Source organism: Struthio camelus, chromosome 7 (genome assembly GCF_040807025.1).
Source record: "Struthio camelus isolate bStrCam1 chromosome 7, bStrCam1.hap1, whole genome shotgun sequence".
Classification (NCBI taxonomy): Eukaryota; Metazoa; Chordata; class Aves; order Struthioniformes; family Struthionidae; genus Struthio; species Struthio camelus.
Genome location: NC_090948.1, coordinates 35866018 through 35888453, shown reverse-complemented (window position 1 = coordinate 35888453; position 22436 = coordinate 35866018). Strand labels below are relative to the sequence as shown.

Genomic DNA, 22436 nt, shown 5'->3' with positions numbered 1-22436 from the left:
GAGTAGCAACTTTCGTAACTCTCTGCTGCATGTGTGCCCCAGGGTAGATGCTGTACTTACGTCCCTGAAACATTCAGTGTATCAGAGCAATACTGCAGCAATATTACCGTTATAGCATCACGCTGACATCTCGAAGAAAGGCTGAATCGATCATCATCTCTGGCTGCAGGTCAGCTGAGATTAGGTAGCTGATTATAATCCATGGCAGAGGGAAAAGTCATTGGGATCTGATTTCCTACTGCACAACTCCGACTGCACCTTTGTGTTAAGCTACTGATTTCAATAACGTTATGCTGGTGTGAAACTGAAGTAATTCTGCTGAAATCCTAGGAGTTACTCCAGCTTTATAGTTTTATAACATATCCTCAGTCTCTGTTTTACAGGTTTGGGTTCTTGTCATCAGCTAAATCATCCAGCAGCAGATGTGATCTGCCCTGATCTGTTCTTTGCACGATTTCCTCAGATGTATGTGGTTGCCCTTCTGGAAACAGTTCCTACCTTGTTTCAGTTTCTGCAGTGTGACCTTGCAGAACCTACTGTGTTTACTTGGTCGAGAGCTGAATTGACTCTTAGCCCACAAAACTTGCCTCTGAGTATTTACCTTTCTCCTACTCCTCTCTGTCCCACAAATAGGAAGTAGTCTAAGGAGATATTTACGTTGACAGGTGCAGGCAATCGTGTGTACACTTTGCATGCTCTCCAGTGTCCAAATAGGATCCAGTTGTGGACTATAGGCCTTTTAGTCACATTTGCGTGGTGCAGAGTCTGAGATACTGTCACAGCTGAGAGGGAGGGCATGCGAGCTGGTCTCAGGGCCAACCTTGCATAGCTCTGTAGCGAACTTTGTCTGCGCCTGGCGGGCTAGGAGTACGATGGAGCAGGCACGTTGTCTGTGTAGAGACGCACAGGAAAGGGGCTTCAATTTCTCATTCAGAGATCACTTCAGGGTGGAGCTTAGTTTCTTACTGCATCTCTGCAAATTAACCTGGTCAGCAGGTGAAACCATGTGCCAGGAAAAAGAATTTGTTATCTTATTTGACTGTCTGCAGCCTGAACCCTGTCATCAGTAATAGTCATATCATTTTCAAAGAAGGGGCAAGTCCCTTGGGTGTTCACCCAGATTAACTCCATCATTCCTCTGCTATATATGTAGCTAGTGCAAGCAATGTGTGGGTTTCCGATATACACCTGCTTCTGTGGGAGTGCTTTTTCGTTGTTGGTAAGTGGGGCAGGGACTTGTAGGCCAGGCAAAGTCCTGGCGTATTTACTGGATGCCTCTTCTTCAGTGCTTCCAGTGTATTTAAGCAGAACAACCGGTTTCCAGTGTGCCATATCACATGTCTGGGAAAATATGACCTGTAGGACTCCATGGTGGTGAAAGCTTGCGATGGCTTGTCCTCCCACCTACCATGCTAATTGCCCTCTTTGCTTTGGGGACTGTCGGTTCCTTAGTAAGAAAGTGCCTGGGTGCCCTGCAGAATTGTGTTGGAGCGAGGTGAGCTATGTGCTATTCAGTGGCTTCCCCGTTTCCCATTTTGGGTTTGCAAAGTTGAGCCCTCAAGGCTCTGCACAGCCAGCCATGCTGAGAGCATCTGGCTTTCTACCATGCCAGGAATCCACTCACTACAGCCTGTGATATAGGGAAAGTGACAGTGCAGTGCCTTATATTTTAGCAAAGAATAGTTTCTGCATGAACTGATGATTGTCTTGAGTTCATAATGAAAGAACTGACAAGCTCTGAGCCTCTACAGTGAAGGAAAAAGCTGTACGCTGTAAGAACTACTACACTTTGTCCTATGTGCTGTGCAGGTGTGAAATTTAGATTATTGACTTTTAAAAGCAGCAGCTCTGTAGTTACAGGCTCTCTTGTTTAGCCGGATGGTGGATTAACTGTTCTGTGGGAATAAAGGCTGTGTGCACACTGCCCCTAAAACCAGAGGCACCAGGAAGCAAGATATAGCAACAGCTGAGCCAGCTCCAGAAGCCGTGTCGCTATGTTTGCACTATACTCTCGAGCACATCCAGTTCAGATTCATTACCTTGGGCATAGAGTTGCAGAGATGTGGTCATCTGTGCCTTAAAAGTCAAGCCACACGGTTTAGAGCAGCGTTATGCCGGGGATCGCTCTGTTCCACCAAGCAGTGCCACTGCTAACTTTCCATTTTCTTTCCTCCGTGTCACTCTCATATGCCTTTGTTACCTTATTTATTATAGTATGGGTGATCTTTGTTTTGTCTTTGTTTAGGTTCTCTCCCCGTCATCTTCCTTATTTTCCTAGATTAAATAAGCACTGCCTGTGTCACTCCAGTACAGTACCTTTCAATAGAGGGAGAACACTTAATAACTTAGTAGGTCATTCAACTTCTTGGGTAGGCACCAATGTGCTATCATCTTCCACTTCTGGATCATGTTCTTTAATCATCATTTATATATAACTTACACTCCCTGTAAAAACATCTAGAATTTGCAACTCTGACACATGGGAGTCCTTACTCCTGCTCAAGTTCTGAGGGCCACACACATGGTTTAGGATTATTCATGGAATTAAAAGGGAAGAATGGACAGTGACGTATTTTCTCTCTCAAAGCTATAGCAGGCAAGAAAGAAAATTTAATACTACAGGAAATCTCTTGTGCAGGAGATTAGTGTATATGATTAGGATCGATTCTCACTCTAAAACCTCTGAGCGTTTTCAGAATTGCTCTCCGACCTGAACCATTGCAACTGTGATTCTTTGTGTTTCCCTCCCAAGAATGCTTTTTCCTGAACTTTGTTGTAGGAGATTGCATGAAAGGAAAATAGCTGCTGGTTTTGAAGTCCGTTTATTGACAGTGTTATGGGATCCTTCTGGTTCTGTAGCATCAATTAGCTAAATAGCTCCTAATCCCAGGGCTGCAGGAGCCGCACTCAGTCATGCTGAGGAGTAAACAACGCTGGTTTAGTGCACCAGAGCTGGTGCTTGAGAGGCCACAAGGCTGCTATTCTTGCTGCTTGAAGATGGGGGTTTGTTATGTTATTTTAAGCCTAGCCATATTAGCCTGAGCTCCATTTGATAAGCCACAGAAAACAGCGTATCTTTACTTAATATAAAGGAGGCATGGCAAATAATGGTGTGTTGGAAAAGGAGAAATACTAAACTGCACTTCAGGTTGTGAGGCTTCAGAGCTGCCTCGGAGTCAGAGTCCTTCATGTGTCGAAAGCTCTGAAAATGAGGTTTACTGCTCAGAGAGGGCACATGGGAGTCCTGCTGCACAAGCAGCGCCTCTTGGCCTTTTTGTCCAGCAGAAAGAGCGTTTGTAGGTCTGAACTGCGGGCTGTGCTTCAGCAAGGCATGTTAGAGTGTATTTGATGCTGAAACCCTGTGTTATGCAATATCATGTGTAACACAAGGAAAGTTCACGTTACACGTAACATTTAGGAGTTACAAATTAATCTGCAGATGTGGATGTGAGCAAATTTTCCTTCTATGATGGTAGTACTGGGTGTGTAAAAGCTATACTGATATGTGTGATCTTGCTGTTGTTGCAGGGCCTTTGTGCTGAAAGCTGGCACAGGTAAATACTTTTTCATGGCTCAGCGAGTCTCCACATGTCATTTTTCAACTGTTTTTCCCATTGGATAGCATCTTTGTAGGTTATAGCATTACCTTGATGGGTTGGCAAAACAAGACCCAACAAGGGAAGAGCGCGCTGGTTTGGTCAAGACGAAGAACAGGATTTGGAGCTTTCCTCTTGGTGTGGGTAACTTTTGTCAAAGCAGTTGTTACACTCTGCTTGGTGCTGGGTCTCTGTCGGGAGAACTGATAGTCTCACAGAGCCTGGTTGATAACTGTTTGGATAGTAAAGCCAGTATTAAACTATCTTTTGTTCCTAAAACTGTAGCGTTAGTAGGAGATAATGGTGACTGAGAGGCCATGATGTTCTTTTGCAGGTTGAGCGGGCTGTTTCTTTCAGATTTGTTCAGGGGAATGGGAAGATCCATCTGCCTACCCTGTTCTGACAGGAGTCCCATAGCAGCCCTGAGCGCTACAGCAGTTCAGAACTGATCTGAGTTTTATACTGGAATACCTAATTTTCAGATGCAAAAAAAAAGATGGGGAGGGAGCAGAGAGGGCGAGGAGCGCTATCAAGAATTGTTTTCACACAGACTGAGCTCTCCAGCACAGATATCATCAGAGTGTCTTCATGGTACATTATCTGTCTTTCCTTGGCTTAGTTCTTATCCAGACATTGCCTATTAGGGTGGAAATTTCCACCCTAATAATATGCAGTAATGGCTCTTTGCAAGATATTTCATTATGTTAGGCCCTGATCCAGCAAAACTGTAAAGTGTGTATTTACACATAGGTTTACCTGCTTTTTTGGATGGAGGCTGGATGCCTTTGTGATCTTTGGATCAAGAGCATTTTCCAGCCTAATCAACAATAATACTGTAGTTTCATTGTCTGACATTTACAGCAGAAAAACAAAAACAGAGCAGCTTGAGAGTCAGCATGACTAGAGAGAGGCAGTACTCAAGCTGTTAGGATTTATGGTTATTGCCAGTGGAGAATATTAAAGTAATACAAGTAATACACTGACGTGATATACAAGGCTTGTGATAATTTCCCTCAGAAATTGAAGGGCAGGAGAATAAGGCACGTTGTGTGATTCTGCGTGTTCCATTAGAATTGAAACACTCAGAATTTCTGATTTTTTTGGCACTTACTCTTGTGGCTTTTGATAAGCGTTTCTCAGAACTCCAATATCGCTGCTCATTCTTTAAAACAGCTAGAAGCAGCATGGCCAGCTGATTGCCAGAAGGTGATGAACTTTAGAGTGATATTAAACAAAGTAACTTTTTGATATTAAGAAGTCTAATACCAGTAAATATGACTCTAAACTGAACCTGCTATGCAGAAATGTGTATAAATTATTAGTAATTATTGAAGCAAAATATTTTAGCCTTCTGTATACATTTCTATAGGGACTGAAAGTAGCAAGCTTGACCAGCAGTGAGAATTGCTACTTTTATTGTTAATTTGGTCATGTAATCACAGAATCTGCTAGTCAGAATTATTCAGAAATATTAACAGAATATCTGTCTGCAGAGAGGAAGTTGGGAATCGATATAAAACTAGTATCTTCCCAAACTGGAAGCAGTTCAGTGCTGGAATCTGTACCGTAGCTGAGAAGCAAAGGATATCCTTTTTGGGTCTCAGGATTCCTAAAAGGGCATTTTGCTAATTATTTTTATTTTGACCAATGCCATCACTCTGAACACTGCTAGCTATGAAAATGAAAGATGCTCTCTAGTGAAAGAGGAGGTCTCACATGCGCAGTGTTATCTGTTGCACTCACTGCTTTCACTTCTCTGTCACTCTGTCATTGGTGATCGTTTACTGCATTAGGCACTGCTTCATCAAATGTGACATGACGTTACCGCAGGCTATTGCAAACTTAAAAAACCCCAAAACTTCCAGATCCCCAAGGGTCTCATGGCCAGGCAACATGCTGTCGTACGGGGATTAGAGTTCAGATGGGGAAACTGGTGTTTGTCTGCCAGGCTAGCAGGTGCTGACATTGCTACCCAGGCAGTGTGCGACGCCTCCAGCAGAGAAGCTGTCTCGTGGCGAGCCCATCTCCAGCTGCCCTACCTGACCAGGCTGGTGGCAGGCTTTGGAGGGAGCTGCTTTCAGCCTTCACCTCTGGGACAGGCAAATGATAGACCGTGGCAGGGAGAGCAGTGAAAGGGAAATGTCATGGTAAGGGTTTTGAAGCCTTCCCAGTTTCTGCCACGCACATTCAGATGGGGAAGAGGAAAGCTTTTTGCTTCATCTTTGATTTAAACAGCTAGCTGGTCAGGAGTACTGAATAGCACCAACAATTAGTCATCTAGCCATTTATGAAGGCAGCAAACGTAAAATCTTTGTATTTACCATTTGTAGAAGAGAATTCATGGCATAGTGCAGTAAAGATCAGGGGTTAGACAGCTCCTTCTTCAGCGTTTGTTGTTGTAGGCTGGAGAGAGGAGGCTTGCCTAGGCCTTTACAGACTGTTTAGAAGAGAGAGGATATATAGAGATATATATCAGCTGATCTTGGCGCTCTGATACTCCCCAGATTTTAATGTTTTGGGATTATTAGCAGGGGGTTCCCAGTAGGTGGTCCTTGACTTTGGAATATGTCTCCCTGATTGGTCTTACAAAGTCTGATTTTGTTGACCTTGCGGGTCATATTAAGAGGCCTGTATTTTGAAGAGGGAGAAGAGAGTTAAATTCTTATATGAGGAGATTTCAGTGCATTTTTGAGCTGATATTTTGATAGTTTTACCATATTTTAATCTGAATTATCTTTGAAAGTATAGGAGCAGGGGTCACAGAAGCTGTGTTTGAGATACGTGCATAGGAGTACGTTCACATTGCTGCTGACTTCTCAAGCCTGCAGCCAACTTAGGGAGCACTGTTAGACTAGTACCCTAGCGCTGCTAGCAAGCTGTCAAACCAGCCCTATATTGAAAGTAGTTGTAAGACAGGGTCTGGTGTTCCATACATGACGACTCATTTCAACCCATATTCATGCTTCTACCGCTGCGCACGGCTGTACTGGGGAGAAGTTCTGCGTAGCCATTTGGTATCTGAGCTAATGTTCCTTTAAGTCAAAGGAAAGATTAATTCTGCTGATGTCAAAGGGATTTGGATCCAGCACTTTGTCTTGCAGTGATTGAATCATCCTGGTTGCCAGAGCTAGTAGTTTCTTTAGATAGCAGGTGGTATGTAATTAACTGAAGAAAATATACACACCCTAATTTAGCGTAACTGGCGCAGCTACCATCTCCTAGCATGTATAAAAACAAGTGGAATTAGATAACCTCGTGTGCAGTAGTGTCAGAGGTAGAGTGAAGAAAAAGCCACAACTGTTGAAAATTCCCTCTAGTGGAAATAGTTCACATTTGAGGGTTTCTTTATTTTCTTTCTTCTGGAGAGCTGTGGCCTAGTGGTTTGAACGCATGGTGTAGGAGTGGGACTCCCAAATTCCAGGCTGACCGTGGGCTTGCAGCCTCGGTGCTCCTGCCCAAGTCATTTACCTCAGCCACACCTCACTGAGGTGGACACGCAAGTTATGGACGATGCAAAGAGAGAATGTCAGGCTACCGCTTTTGACAGTGTTACTAACCTTTTCTCCTCCGAGCAGAAGAGCAAAGTCATTTTTTCAGTTTTGAACATTGACTAGAGAGGCAGGAGCCTGATCCATACAAGTCCAGCCTGTCTTCCAGTGTTTCTACCCCTGAGACTTGCGTTTGGATCTAGTTCCCGATCATTTGATCTGAACTCATGTATTTTCCTTTGAGCCATGTCTGTTCTGGACCCCTCCAACAGCCTAGACAGGCATCATGGCCACACTGCCCATATTACACCTGACCTCTCTGCCACGGAAATAAATTTCTCAGACAGTCTAGCACCTTATTATTTTTCTGAAAGGTGAATGCTTGTAGATGAACAGCACTGCATATTTACAGCATATTTTACCATGTGTCATATCAGTGTGTTTGTTTTCTTCATATCACGTATGATTTTTACAGCCTAGTGATTGATTTTTCCGTAAGTATTGGTAATGAGCATGCTGCCAATACAGCATTGGAAGCCTCACTGAGTAGAGAAAAGACATATTAGAGCGGCAGTGTAGTCTCATCCCACTGGCAGGGCAGCGAAGCCCCGTGTGAATACTGCTACGATGACCCTTCTGGCATCCCAGAGCCAGTCAGGTGGGCCTGACCTTTAGCAGAGAAAGGAATGCAGATGACTCACCTCAGGAGAGGGGGAAGCCACTCATCCATCCCCCTGAGCCAAGCACGGCATCTGCTCCAAAGCCGTCCGGCTGCTGCTGTGAGTGGGGGGAAGTCTGGGGAAAAGTGGCCCCTCTCCCTGCAGGAAAAAAAAATTTGTGTCCTGCTTAGAGGTGGCCATCTCCTGAGTCGTCTATATGTAGATCTAGGTTGATTGTAACTAAGTATGTATGTTTATTAAGGAAGAAGGGATAATGTTGTTTTGCACGGAAGATAAGGCAGGAAAAGATAATTGTGTTAAGAAAGATAATCTAGTCGTTTCTACGAAGTTAAGAACCTCGAGTAAAACTAACCTTTTCAAAACTTCTAACAGCGTTCTCATTAACTAAGAGATTAGAAAAAGAGGAGAGAGAGCAAGCTTTGATCCTCTTCGTTACATTGTAAATTAAATTTTAGCTGTTGATTAAAGTGTTTATCAAAATTAACGCGTTTCAACATGCTGTTTGAATTATTTAAAATCTGTGGGTTTTAAGCTGAGAAAACTCAGGGGTAGCTTAGTGACTCCTTGTTTGCTACCCTTTTGGTTAGGTTTTTAAATGATAGTTAAGATTCTTCTTCTATGACCAGTTTTTTGGAAAAATCTTCCAAAATATATGTACTTTACTATAAAAAGTCGTTCAGTTGTGTTTAGGACATTTGATGGCTGAGTCCAACTTCCCTGATTTACTTTACTGTTTCATGTCCTGTCAGCTTCCAGATGTTGTTGCAATGCTTGACAGACATTTTTAGTCTGTCCACTAATAAAAAAACAAATAGTAGGGACAGAAAAGAAACATTCGAGACTCTCATCATTGCAGTTGCCAGGAAAAAGCAACTTCTAGTTTGTGCAACACAAGGCCAGGCACAGGCAAAAAAATGAGACCTTGTCTTACAGCCTCAATTCACCAGCGGGTGTTTTGGCTTCCGTTGGGTTATATTGTACTGCTTGAAGGTGGCAGGTCAGGCGCATTATTTCAGGCTTACCTTCAGGGCGTTTTGAGTGATGAGTGGCAAATGGGCTGCCACTTGCTGTAGGCATCCCTCAGCCGCCTTAATTTTCAGAAAGTCGTTATTGTTTACTTATTTATTATCATGCTGTAGGAGAACCAATCAAGAACATGAACCCCGCTGTGCAAGGTATTATACACACATTTATTTTAAAAGGCCCTACAGTCTGAACACTGGAGAGAGGAGCAAATCTTTATTCAACATCGCATGTGTTGAAGATTACAAAAATACAAGGCATTAAGAGAGATTCACAAAGGTGAGGACTGGACCACCGTTCATCAAAGGCATATTTTCAAGGCTGGAGGTTTTTCACGTGGGCCAAAGGGACAAAGCTGTATAGGATATGTGCTGTTTCATTTCTGTTTTTGTCAGGGAATCCATGGGGATATTTGCATTTGTTAACCACTCACCTCCATTCCAGATGGGATACACGCCTTTGCACGTTGGCTGCCACTACGGAAACATAAAGATTGTTAACTTCCTTCTGCAGCATTCTGCAAAAGTCAATGCCAAAACGAAGGTGAGTTTTCCGCCTTCACCCGCTTCACTTTGGCAAGGTGGGGAGCAGGCGGTGCACACCGCAGCCATCTCTGTTTGCCCTCTCCCTGCAGAATGGGTACACGCCGCTGCACCAGGCCGCGCAGCAGGGGCACACGCATGTCATCAACGTCCTGCTCCAGAACGGGGCGGCACCCAATGAGCTCACGGTGGTAAGTGCGGTGGCACAGGCAGGCAGGAGGCTGCTTCTCCCCTACTGGGCTCAGTCATTCCACCCAGTGCACAGGATTCTGCCACAGCTGCATTTCAGCGGCGGAAATGGGAGAAAAGTGTGTGTGGAGGGAGAGGAAAAGAGCACAGGAAGCCTGTTCCCCTAGCCACCTCTGTAGGCTATGCTGTTATCTCTTCTATAACTAGAACAGCAAACATTTGACAGTTTACTCCTTTCTATTTCTATAAAGAGTTAAAAACCTAGTCACATACCCTACCACCCCAGATCCATATTTTTTAATCACTGATATGCAAACGTTTCTTGGCCTTTAGCATGCATTTTTCTACCGGCTAGTTTCTGTGCTTAGCCTTGCTAATACTAAGTTCTTGTTACAAATATTTCAATTGTTAGAATGGAAACACTGCCCTTGCCATTGCTAAGCGACTTGGCTACATTTCAGTTGTCGACACGTTGAAGGTGGTGACAGAAGAGACGATGACTACAATTGTAAGTACAGCTTATTTCAGTAGTGAATGGGAGACTCCTGCCTAGGCCAATGTATTCAGCTTTGTTTAGTTAGTTAAACGTCTACTGAGATTTCAATCTAATTTCTACCAATCTCCTCACAGTAGTGGAAAGCGGGTATTCAATCAAATGTGAGCAATATATTTTTAAGGTGGTAGACATGATTAGGATGTGTGCAGAGAGAGTACCAACTGAGCAGAAAGTGGACAGGATGAATGACTGCTCATGGTTCGCATGCTTGTTTAATGCACATGTTGTTTACTGCACAAAACACGCAAATGTAAGTGGCTGTATAGTGCAAAATACGCTCCTGGAGACTTCAGTAGATTCTTCTTCTCCCTTCTGAGAGGGTGCAAGGGACTGATGTATACTGGGCTGTATTTGGTCTAAGAACAACTATGCCAAATGAAAAAGTGGCTGAAATTCCCAACATCTTGTCACATAGTTTCTGGTTTGTTCTTAAAGGTGGTTAAGGGCTGCCTATTCAGCCCACTGCAAGCAGCCTTCATCCGCTCCTCCAGCCCCAACTCACCATTAGCTTATGTACACGTGAACTCAACCTCATGTATCTTGCCTCTCAGGAAGGCTTCTTGCAGCATTAGCCTAGAGATGTGAAAGGGGTAGAAATGGTCAAATATTATCTGCTATGAGAAAAATGGCAATTCACAGAATCAAAAAAATTTCTCAAAAAGATCTTTTGTTCAATAACATTTTGCCAAATGGCTCTATGAAGATTGTTTTCATGAGGCAAGGAGCCTGCACGAACCACCACAGTAGTAAAGACAAAATTTAGTCTTAAGAACATAAATTTAGAGCATTGGCTCCAAACTGGCTTTTTCCATTCTTTAACTTTTTTTTTTTCCTAATTAAAAAGAGAGAAGTGTGTGTGTGTTTGTATTTTTAGGCATATCAGAGACAGAAAGCAGTTGCTGTGTGTTTCATGTTTTGTCATCATCAATTTGTGTAATCTATTAGTGCAAGCAGGTGGTTGCAATATGAAGAGCATTTGGGATGACAGGAAGATTTTAGCTCTGCTACTTCATGGGCCTTTTCTTACTGTGACTTTCCTGGCTGGTTCTGTAATTCAGTAGCTTCCATAAAATCCACTTTACTCTTTTTGAATGGCACAAAAGATAAGTTTCAAAACAATACAATACAAATGAATATGCCCCCCCCCCCCCCCCCAAAAAAAACATGGATCTTTCTTGCAGTCTCTCTCTAGGCTCTCTCAAGAACACATTTCTTTCTAGAAAGCAGATTCCAAAATATTTTTCTGTAACCTAAAAAATCACTTGAACAAGATTATACAGAGTAGCATAAGCTTGTATGGTTGTCTAACATACTTCTCCTGCAGCTATTCTGGTTGTTAAATCATATTTTTATGCTAAGAACTCCCAATATGACAAGACCATTCTTAGCTTGCAGAACTAATGAGCTGTGTTTGTGCCACATGATGAAGAATGATCATTTATGTTCTATAGATGAAAAAGAGTAAAGTGACAATAGGCCAGGCTATGAATTGTGCTAGAAAAAAATGTATATGCTGAAAGGCCTATGCTATCCCACATACCTCCTCTTTTGCTTAAGCAGCCCAGAAATAACTTCTTTTAAAATTGAAATATGTTGTTTATCAGTCACAAGTGTGTAATTTCCAAACTTTGGAAGCCTAGATATGAAATCTGATTTCTAACCGAGGAGCTTAAAAACTCCGTTCAGCTACTGAGACAGTTTTTTGAGGCATGTGGCTAAACAGCTCTGAAAGATAAATTTAATGAAACCCGTGATGGATATAGCTAATTTTACTGTGGTTTATACTCAAACACCAATAGAAATCCAATATTGCCTGAAAAAAAATCCTGTGATTTTGCTAGTTTAACAGTAATGTGTTGAAAAGATTTGCAAGTAATTACCGCAGAACAAAATAAGTGTGAGGCTTTTTATCAGTAAGTTCTGTGATGTCTGAGCATGTGAGAACTCTTCTTTTACATCCTGTAATGGCAGTAACCCAAGAAGCATAAACTGCCATGCGACTATTTATGAGGCCAGACAAAAAATGAAATATTTTAAAATAGATGAAGTTGTAAAAGGTGCTTTGTCCTTCTGACCTTTGTTAAGAATTTGTTATTTGTATGGGAAGGATGAGAAGTAATGGTGGTAAAATAATAGAAATAAATAAAATGAACATGGGAGTATTGTTTTTAACCCCGGGGCTCTCCTTGAATGCTAACTCTGCAGTCTTCTGCATGACCTAACACTTCAGTGGTGTTTGTTGTGCTACACGCCAGCTGGAAAGTAGAAAGTGCACGTGTGTGTTATTCATGGGATGTATAGGTACTCTAGGAACAGATTTCAGGCATTCATAACATTTTTTCTTTCAGCTTCCAAATTTTTCTGTATTGTTCTTTGCATCTGAATGAATATAAATATGAGGATGAAAATGAACCACTTCTGAGTATCTTTCAGGCAAAAATTCCTTAAGGGAATCATTTAACCTTCATGTGGTTACAACTGTTCTTATTTGTAGGAAAAACACAATTCATGCTGAAGCACCTCTGAAAAATATCACGTAGATTAAGCTTGCTCCTAAATCACAACATTTTTCTAATGGCAAAGGAGAAATACTTCCCTCAGAAGGAAGGGCTGTACAGTTAAATATTAATAACATATTCCTGCTCAAAATTCAGAAGCCTTTTCAGGGAGTTTCTATAAAAACCCTTGGCATGAAACTCTTAGCAATGTACTTGTTTCTTCTTTGTGATATGATCTTTTAGGCTTTCAGTTCATGCTCTCTGCTGTGAGAATTTGAGTATAGTTGAAAACACTAATGTAATACTGCATGTTTCTGTATTACATCAGGATAGTCTCTTTTACTGTATAGTTTCATGCAGGTATACAAAGGAAAGCAAATAAGAAGCTACGTAAAATCTTGCTTTGATAACATCAGATAAAAATATGTCCTATATTGTATTTAATTTTTAAAATAACTACAATTTTAGGGAAAATGATACCTACATTCTGAAATGATTTTTTTCTTTGACAGACTGTTACAGAAAAGCACAAAATGAACGTACCTGAAACTATGAATGAAGTTCTTGACATGTCTGATGATGAAGGTATTAAAAAATAAAAAATCTCTTCAGTCTTTTCTTGTTATAAGGAGAGTTTATTTTTTAAAAAAAAGTATTAGTTGGATATTGTCTTTGCACACTTATTGTTTGGTGTTGATTTGTTTCATTGGCATATCGATAGTGTATGTTTTATTTAATTATTTTGTTTATTTAAATCATGCAGTTCGTAAAGCCAATGCCCCTGAAATACTCAGCGATGCTGAATATTTGTCAGATGTTGAAGAAGGTATTTGTGCGTTTTTGTATTGCAGTGGTATTTACCTTAAGCCTCTTCCTTTTATTTCATCTATCTGGAAATTAATCCTTTAGATAATTTTTTTCTTATTATCCCACTAACAATAATTTTTGCATTACAATTAAGAATGCTTTCAGAAATTCTCTGAGCTATTGCTGATAATCCTCTAATTTTGTCTGAATCTCTCACTCCCAGTTTTTTAATCAAATTGCTTCTGCTGTCCTGGAATACTCGGTCCTCTTGCTGCTGCTTCTATAAAGGAGAGAATAGTTTTATCATTGTAAGTGGAAAATTAAGTATCAGACAAAAGGGACAAATATCAAAATACTTTGGAAGAAATAGCTGATAGTGAAAACTAACAGCAGGAGGAGTGTGGTTGTATTTAAAAAAAAAAAAAAAAAAAAAGAATTCAGATGTGGATTCAGCACTGGAATGATTTATTTAAAACAATAGTGAGTCCTTAGTCTTAAAAAATAGTTTCAGGGTCAAAAAAAAGAAAAATATACAGACATCATATTCAGTAAAACCACATCAGATTACTTTTGTCCAGTATCAAGAGGAGCCTGTACTGTCTTCGAAATGTTGGTGTTCGTTAGGTAGGATTAGAGGACGTGCCTTGTAGCTGAGATTTCACGTGTATCGTTCCGCAAAGTGACGCGAAATCTGTGCAAGTGGCAATAAGCCCCCATGTTTTCAGCGCCTGTAAATAAGCCTTCCCAGCTCTCTGAGCTAGCAGTATGCCTCAGTGCCCGTTAGGGTTGACAGAGGTTCGGTGGTCCCCAGGTACTTAAAACCTTGCTGCAGCAACTGCTTTCCTTTCCCCTTCCCCCTTCCCCCATCGCCTCTCAGGCCAAACCTTCCTGTTCTTGGTGGGCAAAGGTCTGGCGGGTTTCGCTGTGAAGTGGTGGAAGATGCCACACAGCGATTAGGTCCCAAAGCCAAATCCAGAAGCAGTAAGGTCTGACTTTATGGAGAGAAGAGCACCAGTGTCCTGAAGGCTTTTTCTTTTTTCCCTGTTTGCTTGCATTAGAGCTGCAGTTTTTTCTTCTCTAGTAAGGAAAGTCAGTGACTGGTTTCAATTTTCTTGTGATTGGTCTCTCTTTTTCCATGCCTAGTAATATATTTACTTTTTATAGCATTGAAACAGTAAGGAGTAAAAGCTATTTTAGTCAGGCTCATTGTGTTTAATTGTTTAATTCATGCATTGAGGCTTTTCTTTTGTTTTCAGTTTGTCACTGTGTTCCCATTGCTGCATTTCCAAGTGGATAATGTTCTTACCATCCACCTGTGTTTTCAAAACAACTCTTTTAGGCTATTGTACTGCTCAAAATATAATACAGTATTATTGTAACTGACCAGAACATTGATGCTGCATGATAGTGTTAGTTAATTGAGCGATAACTACAGCTTTATCCTATTGCACACTGAGGAGTGGCATAGTTGAGAAATATGCATGTATGGAATCATCATATCAGAACCAAAGATGTAAAATGTGGCTTTAATGCATGGCATCATCTGTTAAGGCCAAATGCGATGCCTGAAGCAATGTGTGAGATCTGTGGAAGGTTTTTATCCAGTCACTAGCTGTCACTTCAACAAACAAATAAAACAAAAAGCAGCTTAAGAATACAGGAAATCTAATCAGTTCCTTACTAGAGAATATATTATACAACCACGTTATTACTAGGGGAGCTAAGAGACTGGTTTTTATATAACAAGGTCATTTTCAAAGCGTAACTCTGAACGGGAGCTCTCAAACCAAATAATAATAGATATTAATCCATGCTTCAGCATTCCAGCGTGCAAGGCATGCCATGAATTACAAGGGTTTGCGGTAACAATCTCTGGCCCATCTCCCTTTCATGTCTTGCGCATCAATAAAGATTACCAATGCCTTTTGCCACAGCTCCTCAACATTAATAGGGTATTTATATACAAAGCATCCATTTACGCTAGTGCAAACAAATAGATTCAAAACGGAGAAGCAGTCTTGACAAATCTCATTGCCAGGGATCTCATTTCCAAGTGAGAGCAGGGCATGAATTTACCTCCCAAAATCCAAGCTATTCTTCACTTAAAGCTAATGTCATCAGCCAAGCTGTTCAGTGAAACTAACTTATTTAATAACTTCTCAACAAGCCACAAACCTCAAGGAGCAAATACCCACTTCAGAAAACTCTTTCAAGCCAAGTCTAACCGTGAAAAACTGAAGGCTTGGAAACTGGAGCCTCAGAGCTCAGAGACAAATGTCAGGAAAAAGTTTCCCTGTGTTTATGTCTTGCTGTGCCTGCTACATAAGTATTAACACGGAAATTGTGTAATTTCTCCTCCCTGCAGAGGACAGTTTGGTTTGGAGTCAAACTAGATGAGAAGGGAGATCATTTCTTCCTTTTCGCAGACTAGCCTGGACATTCTGCCCGGATGAGGTTAAGTACTGGGAACCTGCTGCCCTGTAAAAAAACAAAAAAAAAAAAAGAAAGAAAAAAAAAAAGAAAAAGGAGGGAAATTAATTTGGAAGACCTGAATGTAATTTCGTAGGGAGAGGAGAAAAAAAAAAAAAAAAGGCGGCTCATGTTCTTACATAGCAGAAGGTTTTTGTAGGAATACAGAACGTTTGTTTCCTGAGCACACTCAACATGTTCCACTTCTTTTTTATTTTTTTTCTTAAAGAGATTTCAAATCTTATAAACGTGAAACCTGAGACTGCAAGAACTGGGTCTTCCCTCTCCAGATGAGGGCTTGCATCCCACATCCCGCGCGATTGCCAGGTGCACAAGCAAAGCACCCTGCCGCCACATGGCTGGCAGGAAGCAGGGAATCATGGATGCTGAAGCACAGCTGAAGTCTTGCCTGAGCTTGGCACTGGTAGGGGTCTCCTTCCCGGGCAGCCACATGCTCGGCCTGGGTGCACAGGTCCCAGCGGAGGCATGCGCCTTAGCCTGGTGGAGGGACTTGGAACCGCTGCCACTCTCATTAGCGAGATGAGACGGTAATTAGCTCTGTCACAGTGACCCCCGGAAGCTGTCGCTGCTGTACAGGGCGCTAAGGGAGAGCAGGCAAAGGAAGCTGATGCAAAGGGGTCAAACAATGCGAGTGGGAAAGGAGAAAATGATTTGGGTATTGAGTTTTTAGACACTATTTGTCAAGAAACACTTAATGCTGAGCTTTTAATTTTTGTATTTGGTCTTCAGTAGATAACAATAGACTTTTTGGGTGTAGGTAAGGACATCATTTTAAACCCATTTAATGGAGATTCCTATCTCAGTGGGAGTAAGTGTGATGCTAATCAATCCCTGGCAGATTAGGCAGATGTCCTCATAGGACATGAGCTTATACTGTTTGATCCCTGAGTAGATGCCGGGATGCCGCAGTGAGAGGGTGCATTTAAGAACATTCATGAACGTCTTCATGAACGTTTTTTTTCTTCAACACATAATGTATTATGTATGATCATTTTAGGAGGGGTTGCTTTATTGTATTTTTATGCTCAATTGTCTGAGGTTTTATCTCCATAACATTTTACAGCTTGTTAAAAGTTTCAGTGGTTTGGTATTGGCATTTCTCTATATTTGTGTTAAACCAGACCCTTGGGTACAAATAGGAGTATCCTCCTCTTCCATGAGGCTGTGCCTGTTCTCCTGTCAGAGAGGTCTGGTCAGACTGTGTTTGGGGAATGGTGAAAGCTGCAGTCATCTCTAGCAAAGCTAGTGACAAGTGCCCCCTTGGATCCCAGACTGTGATTAAATTTAATGTGGGGCTTTTCCAAGCCACATAATACCTTCTCTTCTGCTGCCAGAGAGCCTCTATTTCCCACTGGCCTCTGAAAGGGCACCTAAAATGTGCTCTTGCAAGTCTCAGCTCTGTATTACACACAAACTAAGTGGCCCAAAAGAGCTGGAAAAATGGTCCTTTGCTTTCTGCTGAGGAGACCCTAGTAAAAGTGCCCAGCAGGACTTGATGAAAATTGAGACACCCTCATCTGTAATACTACTTGGTATCATAGTAGAACTGGAAAAAGGTGACAAAGTTGTTCAGAGGTGGAGAATGTCTTCTATGGGAGAAGAGACTGAATAGAGTAGGTCTGTCTATCCCAGAGGAAAAAAAAAGATGAATGAGCAATAGGTTAGAATGTATAAAATAATGGGTGATAAAGTGAATAGAGAATAGACTGCTTGCTACCTCTTCCAGAATTACAAGAACAGGGGGCATCAAATGAACCTAGGAAAAGGCAGATTCAGATCAAACGAAAAGGGTGGCCTTCACCCAACATGAGTTAAGCTGTGGAGTTCCTTGCATACATTTGTCCCTGATGTGGCGAATGCAAAAAGTATACGTGAGTTCAAAATGCAATTGGACGAATTTAAAGAGGAAGAAATACCCATTAATAAAAAAATAATTTAAAAACACCCATACAAATCTCTTATGGGTTTAGAAAATCTCTTTTCAAATCGCTGCCAGCTAGAAGAATGTCCTGGAGGACTTCCACTATGTTATGTTCTTACATACTGCGGCTGCTGTGAGAGACAGGATGCGCTCCAACGCGTGGGCCTGTGCTCGGACCTACTGCAGCCAGTCTTGCAGGGGTTTGGAATGGGGTCCTGTACTTGCCATAGTAGTCCAGTGTTAATGGTTAATTGTTAGTCCAGCGTTAATAGTTTGTCCAGGGGAACATCTTTCTTCAACATGTAACACGTTATGGAGGGAAGTAGAAATGAAGGCTGGCAGTTGCAACAAGGCACTGAGATACTCCGCTTTTCCAGTGCTTTTTCGTTGGTGCCTTACCTCTTGGGCATTTCTCTGTCCTGTGGTTGTGTTCAAAGATGCATTTCCATGGGACCGCTCACAGCGAGAAAGGCCGAAACGCAGAGGATTAGGCTGTGGCACCCAAAAACGGGAGGGGGCTGCTGGCGCGCCTAGCACCCGCTGGCCGGCGCCGGGGCCGCAGCAAGGCCTGGGACTCTCTGAAATCCCCGTCCCTCGCCCCAGCGGCGCCGTGGAGGGGGCAGTTGGTCCAGGTGGCCGAGCTGCAGCCGGACGAGCCGCAGGCGGGCTCGGGCAAAGCGCCTCGCCCCGCGCGTGGCCTTTCCGAACTGTATCGCCGCTCCGCTTCCTGGGGCTGTGCGGGGAGTGCGGTGTGCGTGCGCGGGGGAGGCGCAGGCGGGGCCCCGGGCCAGGCCGGGCGGGGGGAGGCCAGCACCGCCCCCCCGGCCCCGGCCCCGGCATCACGTTACGGAAACCCGACACCCTTGCTGCACCCCTATTGACATACAAATAACTCGAGTGCCTGCATGTATGTCACCAGTCAAGAGGCTTGCCAAGGGAGGCGGTAATCCAATCAGCAGACGCTTTAAAGGGATGTCTACAGAGTGATTAAAAGGGGATTTTTTTTATTTTTATTTTTTATTTTTTGCTTCAAATAACTGTAGTCACTGCTTTTCGTTTTGTTTCGTGTTTGAAAAGAACTTTGCTCTGAGTTGAGAGGACACAGATGCACATGTCCTAAAATACATACGGAGAGATCAAGATGTTAAGAAGATCTCGGTGGTTGTGTGGAAAGCGAATATGACCCACAGGGATTAGATTGCTTGTGCTGGTTTGGAGATTAACTCTAAATCACTGCTTAAGGACTAATAGGACTAATAGGAATTCTTGGAAACATCAGGGAAAAAATTCTTATAGACCAGACTGGTGAAAATGGCTTTCCAAAACAGTAAGGCTTTTTAAAGTTTAACTTAATATATAATGTTTCTGTTTCTGGATTTGTAATGCTTTATGGTATACTATGAACATCTTAGCTTTTAAATTGTTACTTAAAATAATCACTGTTGCTGGATTGCAGGAGAAAGTTGCTCTCTTTATTTTGCTGTTTGCTGAGCAGTAGCTGAAAGGGTATTTTTAGAGTTGATTGTTAGTTTAAAACCAGAGCTGCCTGTGGTTTCCTGGGTTAAGTGAATGGAAAGTGCTCTAAACTCCATTGAATGAAAGAATTGGAAAAATATAGCTGAGTTTTTGGAGTTGCTTACCTTTGAGGATAAGCTCTTAAACTTCTCTCCTGTGCAACTTGTACATGCCTAGAAGGTGTTCACACTCTCCTTCTCTGTTGTGAGCGTAGACGTGTCATGGACTTGCAGGCAGCTCCCTCCGCTCTGCGTTGTAGAGGGGACGGGGGGGGGGAAAAAAAAATCCTACGGCCGCATAAGGCATATTTTCAACTTGCTCTGTCAGAGCAGGAATGTAGGTTTTTGGTATGATGTAATGGTATGCAAATGCTGGTAGTGAGAACGACCTGCTCAGTTAACCCTTCGCAGCAACTGCCGTCCTCTCTGAAGACTTAACTTTCCTTACTTTCATTTTTCTAAAGAACTAACCTTCTACTTCTCTGTTAACGTCCACGTGTCAAATATATCTGATGCTTTAAGATGGGTTAATAGTATTAGTTTGGTGAATTTTGAACGTGGGATTCTTTGGAGCATGGGAGCACGCACTTGGCGAAATGCTTTGTTCTGTTCCCAGTTGATGTTTTTTGGGGGGGCCTGCGTTCCCCCCGTGAGCTGGGTAATGAAGAGACTTATCGAGTATTTGCCCTGTCTTAATAAACTGATCTGCTTGGAGGTGGGATGTGTAAAGCAGTCCATAAAAAATATGCTCTTAAGTTCAAACTTGCAAAACTTACTGAAAAACGCCTAAGGTGGGCCTCCTCTTTTACTCAGTGGCCATTCAACCTTGCTGCACTTTTCAATGCTAAAGGGCAAACAGACTGTATTTCAAGGCTAATGTTTTTAGCATGTGGAATGACCCAACTTTAATTTGTCAAGCAGGGCTTGTTGATAAGGAAAGAAAAGGTGCGGGCAATGGTGCAAAGTGCAGAAGAACACTGCAGCCCGCTTAAATAAGCGGGCAAAAGTCATCCCTCGTACAACTTGATTTATTGGATTTATGTCAAGGGGAAGTTTCGCCCCTTACGTTTGCTCCCATAAAATTATTTTCTCAAACCTGTTCAGAGGGCAGATAATTGACGTTCTGTATGGAAAGAGCCTAAGGGAGAGCGGGGGTGCTGGGATTGATTAGTTGTTGGCAAGCAGGAGAAGGGCGTTGTGAATTACTAAGCACACAAACATTTACAATACATGTAGCTCCTGATTTCAGCTTGGCTTTTCTACTGGTAGGTGAGGATGCAATGACAGGTGATACGGACAAGTATCTTGGACCACAGGACCTAAAAGAGTTGGGCGATGATTCTTTGCCGGCTGAAGGATACATGGGCTTTAGCCTCGGCGCCCGCTCCGCCAGGTATTTGTATTTGCTGCTTCTCGTGCTTGTGTGCCACCGCAGTTGCAAATTTTTACAAACCAAGTGCATTATTTCACACAAAGCTGGAGTCTATTTTGAAACAAAGTAGAGGGGGTGGACTTCCGTGTTATGATGATACTGCGTCTTTAAAGCATATGTTCATTGCTGCTTTGTTTCATATTCTATATTCATGTTGGCTTCTTATGGCAATGATAAAGAAAACTAGCTATTCATTTTTTCTGGTATCTGTTCATGCTCCGGACATCTCAAAGGAACCTCTTGGCCAGCATTTTGCAACTTCTTTAAAAACTGATATAGAACAGCTAGCAAAAGTAAGTTTCTTTTCACTGCTGACTGCCAAACTGATACTCACATTTGTGTGTTCCTTAATGGCCTAATTTAGCAAAAGAACATAAACACCAGAAAAACTGAATGACAATCATCTGGCTATTTTAGTGCTTTTATTTCATTAGAGGTGCCAGTGAAGAAAGAGCCAATATTAAAGAAAAAAATCCAAAAATAAAAAACCAGTAAAAAGGGAGTACCAACCTAGATTGGCTGTAGGGCTTCGTTTGACAGGAAGCAGATTTCATGTTACAAAAAATAGGCCAAAGTTTCTGTGAACCCGATATAACACTGTAGATTTAATGTATTGTCTGACTACGGCTGATTTCGACCCATGTGTTTCCAGATCAACGTTTTAGATTTCTTTTTTAAAATATTGCTAAAGCCTGCACTGTGCGATGCTCAAAACAAGCAAAGCTGTATGAGCAGAGATTACTTCCACACTTGTGGATTTGCGCTGTGTTTACTGACAGTTGAATTGTACTGAAGCTAATAATTAAACCTCATAACGCTGGAGCCCTGAGGACTTTTTCCTATACGGTAGTTTAAAGATCTGTTTTAAAAAGTGGTTTCATTGTCTAACTGTGAATGGCAACTCCCATAAGGTAAAGCTTCAATGTCTACCCTTCAGTCTTGTTTGTGATAGCTGCTTTAGAAATGCAAGGATGCAGTGTAAATTTGCTTTTTAGTAATGCCCGGCCATGTTTTGCTTCACTTACAATTCTTAGGTAAGTTAATAAGTATTTACGTGATAATACATGTACAAGGAATGCCAAAGTGCTCTTAAAATAGACTATTAGCTGTAAACTCAGCAAAAGGCATTTGAAGGGAGAATCTTATGCCTTTGCAAAGTTAATTAACAAGGCTAGCATTCAATTTTTAAACAGAAGTTAGTGTGAGCAAGGTCATCATTCAGTGCTATCAGTTTGTGGTAAATTCTGAAGTACAGCAGTGAGGGGGGGGCAGATGCGGTTTGTGTGCAGAACTGGGCTCGCTGGCTCGCAGGACACGTTTTACTCATTACAGGGCTCTTCCTGCACACGTCTTAACTCTCACTGCTTGAGTGGGAGAGCACTCCCACTCTCCCAAGTGGGAGAGTTTCACAATCCAGATCTGTTAGGTAAATCTGAGGGCGGCCTTATATGTATTCTTTTCTTTGAGAGATATCTAATGTTCCCATGCTTTTGACTTTAGCAGTGCCATTACTATTTGTTGCTGCGTAGCTCATTTTTTTACATTGCATATATGTTATGCTCAGAGGACACAAATACAATGTTTTTCATGGCAAGTATTGCATTTAGCAAAAAGTATTCTGTGAATGTTTCTTACTACTGATTCTGAGTGTAACATTAAGAAATAAGCACATTAAGTATGTAAGTCATCCAGCCATAGCA

General features: G+C 42.0%; 1 protein-coding gene across 18 annotated transcripts in view; it reads left to right on the top strand.

The window, feature by feature from the left end:
• ANK3 (ankyrin 3) overlaps positions 1 to 22436 on the top strand; it is a 373731-nt gene that overhangs the window by 281214 nt on the left and 70081 nt on the right. For 14 of the 18 annotated variants that reach the window (XM_068950763.1, XM_068950768.1, XM_068950765.1 and 11 more), the window contains 6 exons: positions 9232 to 9330; positions 9422 to 9520; positions 9931 to 10026; positions 13085 to 13157; positions 13336 to 13398; positions 20574 to 20697. In XM_068950763.1, the coding sequence (XP_068806864.1) occupies positions 9232 to 9330; positions 9422 to 9520; positions 9931 to 10026; positions 13085 to 13157; positions 13336 to 13398; positions 20574 to 20697 (554 nt within the window). Of the gene's footprint in view, positions 1 to 9231; positions 9331 to 9421; positions 9521 to 9930; positions 10027 to 13084; positions 13158 to 13335; positions 13399 to 18669; positions 19118 to 20573; positions 20698 to 22436 lie in introns of those variants that run through there. The other 4 variants (XM_068950771.1, XM_068950770.1, XM_068950766.1 and 1 more) reach the window with 2 other exon arrangements.